The 14669-nt window shown below is 34.1% G+C and overlaps 1 protein-coding gene across 4 annotated transcripts in view; it reads right to left on the minus strand.

Moving 5' to 3' along the window:
- Positions 1 to 14669, minus strand: part of LOC110037935 (pentatricopeptide repeat-containing protein MRL1, chloroplastic) — an 86973-nt gene that overhangs the window by 38107 nt on the left and 34197 nt on the right. For all 4 annotated transcript variants that reach the window (XM_020742678.1, XM_020742677.1, XM_020742676.1 and 1 more), the window contains 3 exons: positions 7064 to 7192; positions 6767 to 6940; positions 6457 to 6621 (listed from right to left, as the gene is read on the minus strand). In XM_020742678.1, coding sequence (XP_020598337.1) covers positions 6457 to 6621; positions 6767 to 6940; positions 7064 to 7192 — 468 coding nt within the window. The remainder of the gene's footprint in view (positions 1 to 6456; positions 6622 to 6766; positions 6941 to 7063; positions 7193 to 14669) is intronic.

The following is a 14669-nucleotide window of genomic DNA, read 5'->3' on the forward strand; positions in this document are numbered from 1 at the left end:
TATATATATATATATAATCTAAGAGTGCAAAAGTTTATGGATCTACTGCAGTCATCAAGGAATCGAGGAGTGCAAAAGTTTCTTATACTCTTAGATTATATATATATATATATATATATACACACGTATCTGATTTATTGTAGCATTTCTAAATAGAAAAAAAGGATTTCAGAAGAAGGAGCTTAGTTCCTTTGCGTTTCAAATGTTTGGAGATAGTAAATGATGCTATGAAATATAGAAGCAAAATGATTTCTTACAATCAGATAAAATTGTTCATCAGAACAATTATTTCCCTTTGTCAAAGAAGTGTCAGATATTCTCCACATGCTTTTCTGAAATATTATCAAAATATAAATTCATTCAAATAAAATCGAAACAATAAAAATAAAGAACCTAGGATAGGCCGCCCGATGCATGGTTTCTCTCTCCCCCTCTCTCTTCATAGAATGAGGCGATGGCGCAATCGAGGAGTGGACAACCTTCAGGCGAAGATCAAGATCAAAACATGAAACAAAGAACGATCCTCAACTAAACTTTTATAAACTTAAAAAACATAAACCTTCAGGACTTCGAGATTTTTCATCTAGCATGACATAAATCCTTATACTATCTTTAGGTTTTCATATAATTGTATGTCGTGCGATATAAATCCCAACTGTTTTAAGATTCCAATGTTCTTCGTTCGGTACGAGGCAAATGCCCCTTTCCAAGTCATCTACGTTGATCGTATATCATGCAATGTAAGTCCTACATTTAAAATAAAATGGCAGGAGTAAACATCGAATAATATTATTTGTAAAATGTAAAGCTAAATAATGGAAGAGTTTGAAAAGTCATTAAGATCCCCCTCAAAATCTGTAACATCTCCTACATTTTGCTTCTTTGGTTCCCAAAATAATTGTTCTACATTGAGCACTTCCCACCACTTTTCTATGACCAATCGTGAAAATTAAGCCTTGAATTCTTGAAGAAAAAACCCCAATTTTAATCAAGAGTTTTCTTAGGAGACTTTAATTGTTTAAGATGTAATTAACTATAAGGGTTTGCGCTTACAATAAAATTAGTAACCCAACTAATCTACACCCTGTCTAGTTTTTATATTAGGTAGAGGAATGATCCATTGAAAATTTTGCAAACCAAATAAATATCATAAATTTCTTGGTTTGAATAATTGAAACTAGTATCGACTGATATCCTTATCTTTCGAAATGAAATATTACTTGTAATATCGTGCTAGGTTATTTAAACCATCGAATATATGAGATCAATTCGGTCACATTTTTAAAATCAAAATGCTCTTTTCAAAATCAAAATTATACATATATTAAATTAAATTATCTTTACTTTTAATTAAAAAAAAACGGCATATCAGTTCTCATGTAATCTACTAAAAAAATAGACTAATCTTCATTATTCCTCTCAATACCTTTGGTGTTATGCCTTTCTTTACATTCCAACGGTTGAAAGAAAAAATTCAACCAAAAAGCTATAAAATGTACTATTAGTTACTCATCAAACCAAAAAATGATACAATTATTATTATCCTAAGATTAAAAAATTCTAAACACCATGAATATAAGATTATAACAACAAGCCTTTATCCCACTAAGTGAGGCCGGCAACATAAATCTTTTCATCGTTGCATCATATTGAGCGTCATATTGTCATTTAATTCTCATAGAACAAAATCATTTTTTATACAATAGGCCCAAGTCATTTTAAGTCTGCCTCTACTTTTCTTAACATAAGTTGAATCTAAAACATCTACTCTCCTAATCAGGCCATCAGATGGTCAACGTTTAATGTGAACCAAACCATCTAAGACGACTCTCTCTAATATTGTCCGCCAGTAAAGCTAGACCAGCCCTATCATGGATATATTCATTTCGTATTGTCTCCAAATGTAAAGTCACTCATCCACTAAGCATTTTCATTTCAGCAACACTTAACTTTGTTTTATGCTTCTCTTTTAAAGACCAATATTCTGCATCATAGAGCATTGCAAGTCTCACCACCTTCTTATAAAATTTTCTTTTTAGTCTAAACGATAATTTTCTATCACACAATAGGCACGATACATTCCTCCACTTCAACCAACCAATTTGAATTTTACTAATAACAACCCCATCTGTTTACCATCGCTTTGAACAAAAGACTTGAGATATTCAAAACGTTCACACCTTTTAATGATTTAATCAACCATAGTTACAACTTTGTCACTAGAGTTGCTGCTACTAAAATTACATTCCATGTATTCAGTTTTAGTTTTACTCAAACAAAGACCTTAAACCTCAATAATTCAAGTTCTTTCAGAACTATTTCTCTAGTCTTCTTATCCACAAGAAGGATATCATCAACAAAAAACATACACCAAGGTGCATCTTCTTGTAAATGTCTGGTAAGAGCATTCATAACTAAAGCAAAAAGATATAGGCATAAAGTCAATAAATGATGTAATCCAACTGAAATAGAAAAAACGATGTCAATCCTCCCTCTATTCAAACATAAGTACCAGCTCTAGCACACATATCTTTAAGGGCATGAATGCAAGTCATTTCAACAACTTTCACCTTTAAAACTCTCCAAAAAACTTCTCTGGGAACCTTATCGTAAGCTTTTTCTAAATCAATACAAATCATATGTAGATCTTCCTTATTCCCTCTGCACTTATCCATAAAACCTCTCAATAAAAGTATAGCTTCTATAGTAGACTTGTCCGACATAAATCCAAACTGATAATGAGAAATTTTTATCTCACGTCTTAACCTATGTTTAATTATCCTCTCACATAATTTTAAAGTATAATACATTAACTTAATTACTCTATAATTTGCACAATCTTGTGCATCCCCTTTATTCTTAAAAATGGTGACCAAAATAATCTTTCTCCACTCCTTTGGTATCTTTTTAGTTTTTAAGAGAAAATTAAAGAGTTTAGTAAGTCAAGAAACTCTCAACTTTCTTAAATATTTCCACACTTCGAATAAGATATCATCGGGTCCTACTAAATTTCCACCCTTGGTTTTCTTTAAAGTCCCATCAACTTCTTTTTTATTAATGTGGCGGTAAAAATAAGACATTTTTTATTATTAGCGATATTAAGATCATTAAATTCGATCGTATCTTCAGAAACTTCACTGAAAATTTTATTAAAATATCTCACCCACGTATGTTACATATCTTCCTTTAAGAAAAGCGTTTTCTTTTTCTTCATCTTTAATATTTTTTAGTTGAATAAAATATTCACTTCTCTTTTCTTTTTGTTTGATTAGTTTATATATATATATATATTATCCACCCTTTTTAGTCTCTAATCTGTTATAAAGATCACTAAACACAAAATTTGTAGCGTCACAAATTGTTCTCTTAGACTCTCCACGGGCCACCTTATATTTTTCTCAATTTTCTTAAGTTTTTACAATTAAACAAATTTTTATAGCACGACTTATATTTTATCTTTTCTTGCTCATTATTATTCCACTACCAACAATTTTTATTTATAGAAACTTTTCTTTTGATTCTTTAAGTACAACTTTTGTCATTTGTTTAATAGTGTTGTTACTTTATCTCACATAGAATTTGCTTCTTAACGAACATCTTAAATCTTAAAATCTCGAATTTACTCATAAAAATAATTTTATGTGTTTTTTTAGGTACCATGAATATAAAATTGTCTTTAAAAAATCAACATTGCTTTCCTAAAACTCCAATTCAAGGGGATAAACTTTTGCATGGTGACTAAGATCAAAACAATCTGATTTATTACCTTCAAAGTCACTAATCTAGACTAACCACTTTACTAACTTAAAGTCAAAAATGCCTTCCAAAATGGAGATTTTGATTGAAGATAAAGCCTATATGACTATACCACATAAATTTGACTACATCCACTGATAACAAAGTTTGCAAACTTTAAAAATCATTATATGGTCTAAAGCAAGCACAAAAAACACATATTGATAAGTTCACCAATATGATTGAGGAGCATCTGTACTCTCAAATATATATTAACCAGGGTGTAAATAAAATATATTAATGGCCCAAAGTCCACTTGGTCATAACCCATTTCAAGGCTTTCCTTCACCTCCACTATTAAATTCCCTTATTGTAAAAATCACCCTAATCACAGATAGAAATTATGGTGCACATCCTGTTATAACTGTGAACTATCTTGACACTTATCGCTAAAATCTAATAGCATGCATTTAGGATGAAACACAATTTTCTATCATTATCGTTGACACTGTTTAAAAGTGTGCAATTACACGCGCGACTCTATCCAATCACGGAATAAACTGCGTTGAGGCGTACGCCTCGCGAGGATTGCACGAGGCGTATGACTCAAAGATATAAGGTGGGTTGTATCGTGTGCTTCGCCTCAAATCGACAAAGCACCCGCCTCGTATTTGAAATTAGGTATTCACCTAAACTCGCAATCCTGTCGTTCCCTCTCACACGTGCTACAAGCCTTGGATTGCCACCGGCTGCATCGAATGAAGTTGTCGATGTCATCGCCGACATCGCCGCCGACGTTGCCGCCAAGGTCGGCACAGCCTAATCCTCTTGTCGCCAGCACCCCAATAACCTCCTGCAGCTTCGGCTAGAACTTGTTACCGCCACACCACCGCCTCCCTTGCTCTTCGCACCACAACCTGCTACACTAAGCCACACCACCACTCACATGCTCTAGAAGCCTAGGATTCCCTCTCATAAGCGCTAGAAGCCTAGGATTGCCACCGGCTGCATCGAACAAAGTAGTCGATGCCATTGCCGACATCGCCGCCGATGTTGCCGCCAAGGTCTCCACAGCCTAATCCTCTTGTCGCCAGCACCCTAGTAGCCTCCTGCAGCTTCCGCTAGAACTTGTTACAACACCTACATCATGGTGTTGCACCTGCATCTGATATTGCACATGCTACCGCCACACCACCGCCTCCTGTGCTCTTCGCACCACAACTTGCTGCACCAACCCACACCACCACCTAACACTGATGCCATCGGAGTCATCGCGGTCACCAGTTGCTTCATTCACCCCAAAAAACAATTTTATTTAATTAGGCGTATAATTTCCATATTATTTTCTTGTACATGAATTAGAAATAAAAAAAAATTGTGGCAATTTCAAACTTAGCACTCGAAACATTGCAATTTACAAAACTATCACTCTGCTCAATCCATTTTTAAGAGTTTCACTCAAATATCAAAAAAGGAAAAATTGGAGCCATATTTTTCATTTATCAAATTCTTAATGATTTGATGATGGCACGCATATATGCTTCGGTCAGTTAGTTCATATAAATTACTTGGGTGCTAATTTTATAAATAATAATATTTTGAGTTATTTCTAGGTACTTATCTTAACAATATTTCATGTTACATATAAATATGAATAATGAATAGTTTTATTAAGTCACTCAAGTAGACTATCATGCTCGATTTGCTCAACTTTGTGCAATTTATCACTTTGTATCATGTTATGATGTTTGTATGTCTTCCTTTCATATATTAATAAATTTTGAAGCTAGTATACATTTTTTTACCCATTTATTTTTGGGACTTGAGTTTCAAATGGTGAGGCTTATGCCTCACCTCGCGAATGGAAAACGTCTCAATACACAATTGCGTAATTTTAAACATTGATCACAGACATGAATTTTAATGCCCACTCTCAATTCGCACATATTGTGTTGTTCAAAATTTTCATTTGTATTTGTCTGTGCGCCAGTCTTAGTGTGAATCCAAAGACAAAAAAAAAATCCTAGACTCAACCAACTTGCAATAGAATCAGTCATTAGCTAACGATGTGTGCATAATAGAGTAGCCATGCTATGAGCCTCACTTGTCCAATCAAATCTCCTAACTAGCTCAAATGGGTCAACCTCTAAGCCCTTGACTCATCGTGTGCACAAGACTAGACTCATAGTGTGCAGAAAACTAGCCTGAGCTAGAGCCAATATTCATCAAACACTCACAGGTAAAAGGTAGTTTCTATCGCTACTTTTACCATTATAGTTTATTAATCATAGTTTTGGACTCATTTAGAAAATTTTAATTATTGAGCTTGTAAATAAAGCTTCAAGCTAAAATTGTAACCATTTCAATTTAAAAAAAAAAGAGGATCTGGACAAACAAAAGGATAGCATTAACTGCAAAGGGTTTTAAGAAAAATTTGTTGGTGAAATATGAAATTTCAATGAACAAATTAAAGACTAATAACTTTTACCAGAGCCTCAATATGTAAATTTTCTTAAAAACATTCCTCTTAATAAAGAACAATTAAATGTAACCAACAACTCGGATTTGCAAACAAAGAAACTGAATAACATAGACAGAACATACCAATTATACAGTAAGAAACATAGAAGAATCAGATTTCATGCTCACTCATGTCAGAAAGGTCAGAGTATGTGCAAGTGAATAAAAATAACAAATTCAATGGAAATAATTGAAAGCTACCTCATCAGGCAAAACACAATTATTTTTCATATCATCATATATGCTAAGGGCAAATTCCAAATCACCATTCTCACAGCAGCTATTGACAGCAATTGTGTAAACGTCGGGGGTGCCCTTTATGTTAAATAGATGAAGCATTTTGTACACTTCACGTGCCCGTTTGGCCTAAAGGATCATAGATCAGCAATATCAATACCGAGAAAAGTCGGACATCAAAAAATAACATATATCCAAGTCTGGACGTTATAAAAAGGCCTAAAATTGGGTATATAAACTGCGAGTATGAATTATGAAATAAAGAAAATAATACCTGACCAGTTTGAATACAAGTTTTCACCAAGGCACCAATAGTAACATGATCAGGGTCTACTGGCTTTGGTTCACCTCTCATCTCAGCTAAGACATCAAAAGCACGATCAAGTGCACCTGCACGACCACATGCAGTGATCAGTGCATTGAATACAACTCGATCTGGTTGTACATTCTACTGCAGGTAAGATTTTGTTAATTGTAGGATATTATAACACCTCAACTCAATAAAATGCAACAAAGGAAGGTAGTTATAACTTGCATATGATCCGAAATTTATAAGATATGTGTATCAGACCTTGGATCTCATAATTCCATATGCGCCAAATGCTTTGGCGATTTGTCCGGCTCTAGCACAGCCATCAATCAAAGCACCATATGTGTTGACATTCGGCTCAACTCCAGCATTAACCATTTCATGGAAAACCTTTAAAAAGAAAATTTAAGATTTAGATTAACATTGCAGGTAAAAACAGTACAAAAATTACTACATATCTGTCGGTGGTCATTCTTCATAAGCTATGATTGATGCTACTAAATGACATCAAGCAGTAATAAATGTGCCCAAAGCTCAGAATATAACTCTCAAAGCCAATTAAACTAGTTAAAGTAAATGATAAATATACTTAAGGTGGAATGAGAAAAACCAATTCAGTGGACGTGGAGTTCATAAGAGATGATAGATTGGCCATTAAAATTGACAATAAACTTCTCTAACTGTTTTCATTATAAAACTCTAGTCATTTGAAAAGATACTAAAATTTAATCTGAAACTACGCCACAGCCAGTATTGACATAAATTAGCATATAGACATCTCCAATTTGAGTTCAAAGAGATACTTAATTCATATCACAAGCCCAACCAGGCTCCAGGTGCCTAGAAGCTGAATTTCATCTACATAGTCTGCTAATCTTAAACAAATTGAATGTTGTGTGTAATTGCATGATTTGTGCCAGAGTCACTATTGTTAAGGAAACAGAAAAAAAGTAACCTCATTCTTTCAAGGAGGCTTCAGGACTTGAAAATGTTAATTTATTAATTGTTGACTTGCATGGGAACTTTATCAAGTAAACAGGCTGATTCAGGCTACCACTGAAACGTAAGCTTATGGTTGAAAATTTGGAATAAGAGTTATGAGAATTCCCTTCTAAGTTCTTCTTCACGGTAGCTGAGTAAGAAAGCAAATCCTAGCCCTCCTTCCTCCGTCAGAGTCTCCCCTTGAAGCCACAAGTCCCTGCAGGCCCTCCGCCGGATCCTCTCCTTGCAGTCGGCTCCCTGCAAGTGTCTCACTGCTACCGTCTTCCAGCAGACCCTCCACCAAATCCTCACCTTCCAGCAGATCCTCCACCAAATCCTCACCTTGCAGCAGGCTCCCTCCGGGCGTCTCCTTACAAGCGTTACACTTTGCAGGCTTCTAAGCATCCCTCCTTGTGTAACGCCAAAATTTCAAGAAATAGATAAAATTCGGCAAATTTGAAAAGTACGCTAAGTTTTTCATCTCCCGAATATTAATCGAAATCATTTTATAAAATTCTATGCATGAAATCAATCAATGCAATATAAATTACCATGCAAGAATTATTAACAGATTGGGAGAAATAAAATGTTAAAGTTATAAGTTTAATTAATTTAATTAAATCTTAATTAATATTAATTTCCTCCCTTAATCTCACAGAACTGTAGCTAAACGACTTTCATTCGCAATATTTAGTTTGAATAGGGTCACAACTTTGCATTTCTTTCCCCTCTCCCAAAATTCTTTCTCTCGCCTGACCTTCCCCTCTTCCTTTGCGATCTCCTTGTCTGGGTATCCCATGAACTCCAGCACAGAATTGTGCTCAGATACTATAGCAAATGGGCGGACAGTAAACCGAGCGGTTCCAGGGAAACTGTAGCCCAGGATCCGACGCTTTGAGGCGACTTTTGTAAGCATGAATCCCTCCCTTATGTCAATTGATGCTTTCATTTCCTTTCCCACAATTTCGTATTGAAGTTTGCCTCATTTTCGTGTTTTTTTGTTTTCGGTAGCCGTTTGAGAGCCAAACTCATGTCAGAAGCGTTGAAAGTGATTCGAAAGCATCTATATGAGTTTTAGCACAAAATCAGATAGGGAAAATGAAAATTAAGGTGTTAGAAGAAGTTGGGGAGAAAATTGGTGAGTTTTAAAGGGGGATTTATGACAAAAAGCTCTTTTAAGCTATAGTTTGTCATTTAATGCTTGTTTTTGAATGTTTTGAGTCAAATTTTATGAAACCCTATGTTGTCTATAAGCCTCAGGTGATCTATAAGAGACGGCGAGCTCAAGAAGAGAGCGTGGATACACGTTGTAGAGCTGCTCCGTCAAATCAGTTGAAATAATCTTATGACAATTTAAGAAATATAATATTCTATAAGTTTTCAAATGATTTTTATTTTGACACAGATGCATTTAAAATTTTATGCATATTGCAAATGGATATTTGCAAATAAATGTATTAATATACATTTACTTTTCATATGATACATGTAATATTATGATCAGGTTACCTATGACTATGCTGATGATAAGAATTCTCCAAAGGTATTCATTAATTATGTTTCATACCTATGATACATGTAATACATTATAAATACTTAAAATAGTAATAATCATTTAAATGTCATGAAGAATATTAGTGATAGACTATTACATGAGTGATTTTAAGTACACTATATAAGGATGCAATATTTCTAACTTCTGGTATTTATATGAAGAAAAGCTGGGAACCGTTGGGATTAGACAGTGACAGAATGTTAAGAAACCATGGATATCAAAAGGTTTATCAATAACTGATATGTTGGGAAAGTTCAACCTTTATTGATAGTTTATATGGCCTTTGAGGCAAGGTGACGACCAATGATGAAAGAACATAAAAATAGTTGAACCCTATACATTAAAAAAGTGACATTATTATGATTTGACCTCTATAAAATGACATTGCTATGATAATATACTATGAACATGTTTTTTATTATACTTATAACTTCATTCTTACGACCCACATGCTGCATTGCAGTCTTGGTTTTTTTTATTACCCATACCTGCTCTCTTCTCATATTCTCTAGTATGCTAGGATGTTATGATTTATGTATAGAAATATATATTTGATATGAGCAAGCACGTTCTTTCTTTTTCAAATATAAAATCTTATGTTAACCTGATTATTTCTTTGAACTCATTGATGTTTATTCTTCATTGATACCTTACAGGTGGGGGTAATGAGCACCAGGGCAGGTAGTCAGGTAAATTTTTGTACAGTTTTTGCACGAAAGTTTTGAAAGCATGTACATATATTTTGGGTATGTATTTTTATTATATTCGATTTAGCAGTTCTGCATTGTTTTCATATTTTGGATGATATGATTTTCAAGCTTTCGAGTATGTAAATAAATGAATTATAAAAAGTAATGTATCACGTATCTTGCGGCGATGTAGTTAGACAAATTCATCACCCACTGTGTCCTAATTATACAAGTAAGGGCAAGTGCTAGTGAGCTGAACAAATTGCCAGCCCTTGTCGTACTTTAGCCGACCTTTGAGGGGGATTGGTTGGGGTGTGACACCCTGCAAGCTTCCTGACAATTTCCAGGCTTCCCCTTGCAGGCATCCTCTCTTCGTTGTCTTCCACCAGAGCAATTGCATGATAGTCACCTCCTAACCACAGGAAGCTCCTCGAGCAAATAGAGGAGCAGCAAGAATCATGTTGGCCTTCCAAATGTTCCCAACCTTGTGATCTTTCCCAGTCATCCGGTTGTTCGTCACACCAACAGGTGGCAACCAGAATCCTAAAACAAGCAACATAACAGCTAGGAATTCTTTCCAACCCTAAACATGCATAGGATTGATGACCAATTACAAAATGAAGATGTCTACTTCTAATTCAGAGTTTAATTTTCAATCAAACACTAAGAATTATGTCCAAACAGCCCCTGAACTCTCTGCTTTATCACTATATGTTAAGACCCAACTGCACTCGCTTTAAGGATCGGCTGAGGTGCGACGAAGGTAAACAATTTTGCCAGATTAAATTCTCACTACACCCGTCCTAGCTTGCAGAATCAAGACTTAGTAGATGAAAAATGACGCAAACAAACGTGATATATTGCATTTCATAATTCATTTATATTCATTCTTAAAAGCATAGAAAATCATATCATCAAAACATATACATACATATACATACATATATATATATATATACATACATATATATATATATACATACATATATATATATATATATAATATATATATACATACATATATATATATAGCTGCTAAATCTAACATAAATAAACATGTATCCAAAAGTTGTACAAACTCCTTGAACTAAATAGTGCAAAAGCTGTAAAAATAAAATATGGCTACTCACCCTAGTGCTCGTTGCCTAGACCTGAAAGGCAACGATGTAGAATGAGAGACAAAGAGCTCAGCGAAACAATCAAAGCTAAAACAAGAGACAAAAAAGAAACAACGTGCATACTCATATAAAACTGTACATGTCTACACACAAGTTACATGTTGAAATTACATAAAACATGAAAAACTGGTAGTACAGACAACCATGACTGCAGTATAAAACATGTATAGTCATATGCTTATTCATAATAATGGAATCATAGCAATTTTATTATAGCAGTGTCATCATAACAGTGTCATCATAAAATAGCAATATAATCATAGCATAGCAATGTTACTTGAAAATGTATAGGTCTCAATTATTTTCATATACTGTCATATCATGGGCTGTCAACTTGTCTTAAAAGCCATATTGACTATCGATAAAGGTTGGGACCCCCAACATAGCAGCTATCAATAGCCCATCTAATACCAACGGTTCTCTGTGTTTTGTCACCGTCTGATCACAATGGTTTTCATAGTTTCATTGTCTCCTGAACAGCAGGAGTCGGGAAAACCACATCCCTGCATGCAAGCACTCATGTAATAGTTCACTCATAACATCACTTGTGCATTTCTTAAAATGTAATACAAGCAGCAAATAATTATAGATATTTTATATATCACATGCATGAATCATAGCAAATGAATACCTGCAAATAGTTTATATCATGAACATAGTAATATGTATCATTGCATGATCATAACATAATAACATCACATGTATCTTAAAAAGAAACCAACTTACAATTATACATTCAATATAGGTATTCATCCACACTATGCAAAAAATCTAAATGCATCCTTATCAAATGAGAAATCATATGAAAACCTATAGAAGATTAATTTTCTTACACAAGCACAAATTTATTTCACGTGACTTGATGAAGTAACCCTACAACAAGTTTTCACATGTTCGCCTCGAGCTTGTCTCCTCGCATATCCAACATGAAATTTTTAGGGAACTTAGGGCTTTCATCAAAATTAGTTTATAATGTGCATTAACCCAAAACATGACTTAAATGTTAACATATATCTAAAATGGGCTTCTCGGAATAATCTAGCCGTTCTCTAATCCAACTAAACTTCTCCCCACTTCATCCTAACACCTCAATCCTCCCTTTCCCTTCGCTGATTTCGTGTTAAAGCCCTATGGAAGGTTGCAAAACAAGTTTGATGCTTTCGACACAAGTTCCACACCTATTATGGCTACCATAAATAAATATTTGCACAAATTTGTGGTGAATATCAAAACGAATCACAATTAGCGTTAAAGAGAGCTTCGTACCATTAGATTTCCTCCCAAACCCCTAAATTGAAGTTTGCAGCCCTCTGCGAGTCACCAGGATATCCTGGCTACAGTGTCACGATCGCTGCTCTCGTGGGATCCCTTTTGCCAAGCGAAATCAAGATAGAGAGAAGAAAATCAATCGGAAGGGGAGGAATTTCGAAGGCTCTAGAAACCCCATTTGATCGAAACAACGACAAATATCATGTGAAAGGTAGTGGCTACAGTGCATGTAAGAAAGATTAAGAATAATTAAATTTAATTAAAGTTAATTTATAGTTTTAAATTGATCGATTTCATGCATAACATTTTATAAAAATAATTTAATTGAATTCTGAGAGGTGAAATTTTGGGTACTTTCAAAATTTGATGAATTTTACTTGTTTCTCAGATTTTGTGCTTTACAACTCTCCCCTTCTTATAAAAATTTCTGACTTGAAGAGAGTGATATTTTTGTCATACTTCTTTTTTCCTATGTGGCTTCTTTTTCAAGCCTATGCTTCCATTTTATCTTGAAAAAGGGAATTTATCTCTTTCTTAAATTATTAACATCAGTTTCTATAATGTTTTTAGGCTCTTCAATAACTACGTGGGATGACTCTGTTAACCTGTCTGTTGTGGCCTTATCTAGACCAAGGAAATCTCATAACAAAATTCATAGCAATTTATTCTTATTTCCATCGGATATAGGCAATGATTGTAGTAATTTGTTGGGTCTCTGATGCTCGGTCTTTACAATCTAACAAATTTAACATTAATATACATATTGAGCAACATCCTTCTTCATACCTGGCCACCAAAATATTAATTTCAAATATTTTTATATTTTAGTACTGTCTGGATGAATTGTGTACCCTAAAAAAAGAGTTTCATATATAATTTCTCATCTTAAATTAGAATCAAGAGATACTCATAACTGCAGCTTGTTTCTGCTAACACCATCTTCATCAATTGTCATATCTTACCCTTTCCTGATTGATATTGTTTCAAGAGTTTATGATATTCGCTGCAAACTCCTTGAGCTGTCTTCATTCTATTTATCAAAGTTGGTTGGACTGTCAGCTGATATAAATGCCTCATATCACTTGAACTTCAGACTTCCAACTTCAAAGCATCAAATTCGTTAACTAGCTCTAGCTCTTGGGTAATAATCCAACTTGCACTACCTGTGGATTTACAACTCAAATTACCGGCAACTACATTTGCTCTGTTAGAACAATATTGTATATCCAAATAATAGTTATTGATCAACTCTAACCATCTTCGTTGCCTCAAATTCAACTCTTCTTGTGTAAAAATGTACTTCAGACTCTCATATAATGTCATCAAATCTTGAGAACAAACACTAAAATAGCTCACTCCAAATCGTGTTTTGGAAAATTTCTCCTATGTAACTTTAACTGTCTGGATGCATAGACTATCACCTTTTTATTCTGAATAATAACACATCCCAAGCCTCGCAATTATGTGTCACGATTGGAACCCTTTGGTACCGCACAGAATAGCTAACACTGGAGCAGTGGTAAAAAATATCTTCGACTCTTGAAAGTTGTGCTCACATTCTGCATTCCACTCAAATTGGACATCTTCGCTCATTAGCTTGGATAAAGGTATAACTATAAGTAAAAATCCCATTACAAACCTCCTGTAATATTCAGTCAAACCAAGAAAATTACGTACCTCCGTAACATTCCTTGGAGTTAGTCATTCCATAATTGCCTTCATCTTCTGAAGATCAACTAAGATTACTTCTTTGTTGGTAGTATGCTCCAAAACTGCAATGCTTCGAGCCAAAATTCACATTTCGACAATTTTGCATAAATTGATTCTGTATTAACAACTACCAATACAATCCTCAAACACTTAGCAAGATCATCGTAAAATTTTCAATATAACAAAATATCATCAATAAAAATGATGACAAATTAATCCATATGAGGCTTGAAAATTCAATTTATCAAATTCATAAATATAGTAAGAGCATTGGATAAAGCAAAAGGCATGACTTAAAATTCATAATGATCACGCCTGGTCAGAAAAGTGTCTTAGATATATCTATTTCCTTGACTCTGACCTGATGATATCTCAATCTCAGATTAATTTGGGAAAATACAATAGCACCTTTAAACTGATCAAATTAATCATTAATTCTTGGTAAAAAATATTTGTTCTTAATTTTCATTTTGTATAGCTCTCTA

This window comes from Phalaenopsis equestris, unplaced genomic scaffold (genome assembly GCF_001263595.1).
Source record: "Phalaenopsis equestris unplaced genomic scaffold, ASM126359v1 Scaffold227386, whole genome shotgun sequence".
Taxonomy (NCBI): Eukaryota; Viridiplantae; Streptophyta; class Magnoliopsida; order Asparagales; family Orchidaceae; genus Phalaenopsis; species Phalaenopsis equestris.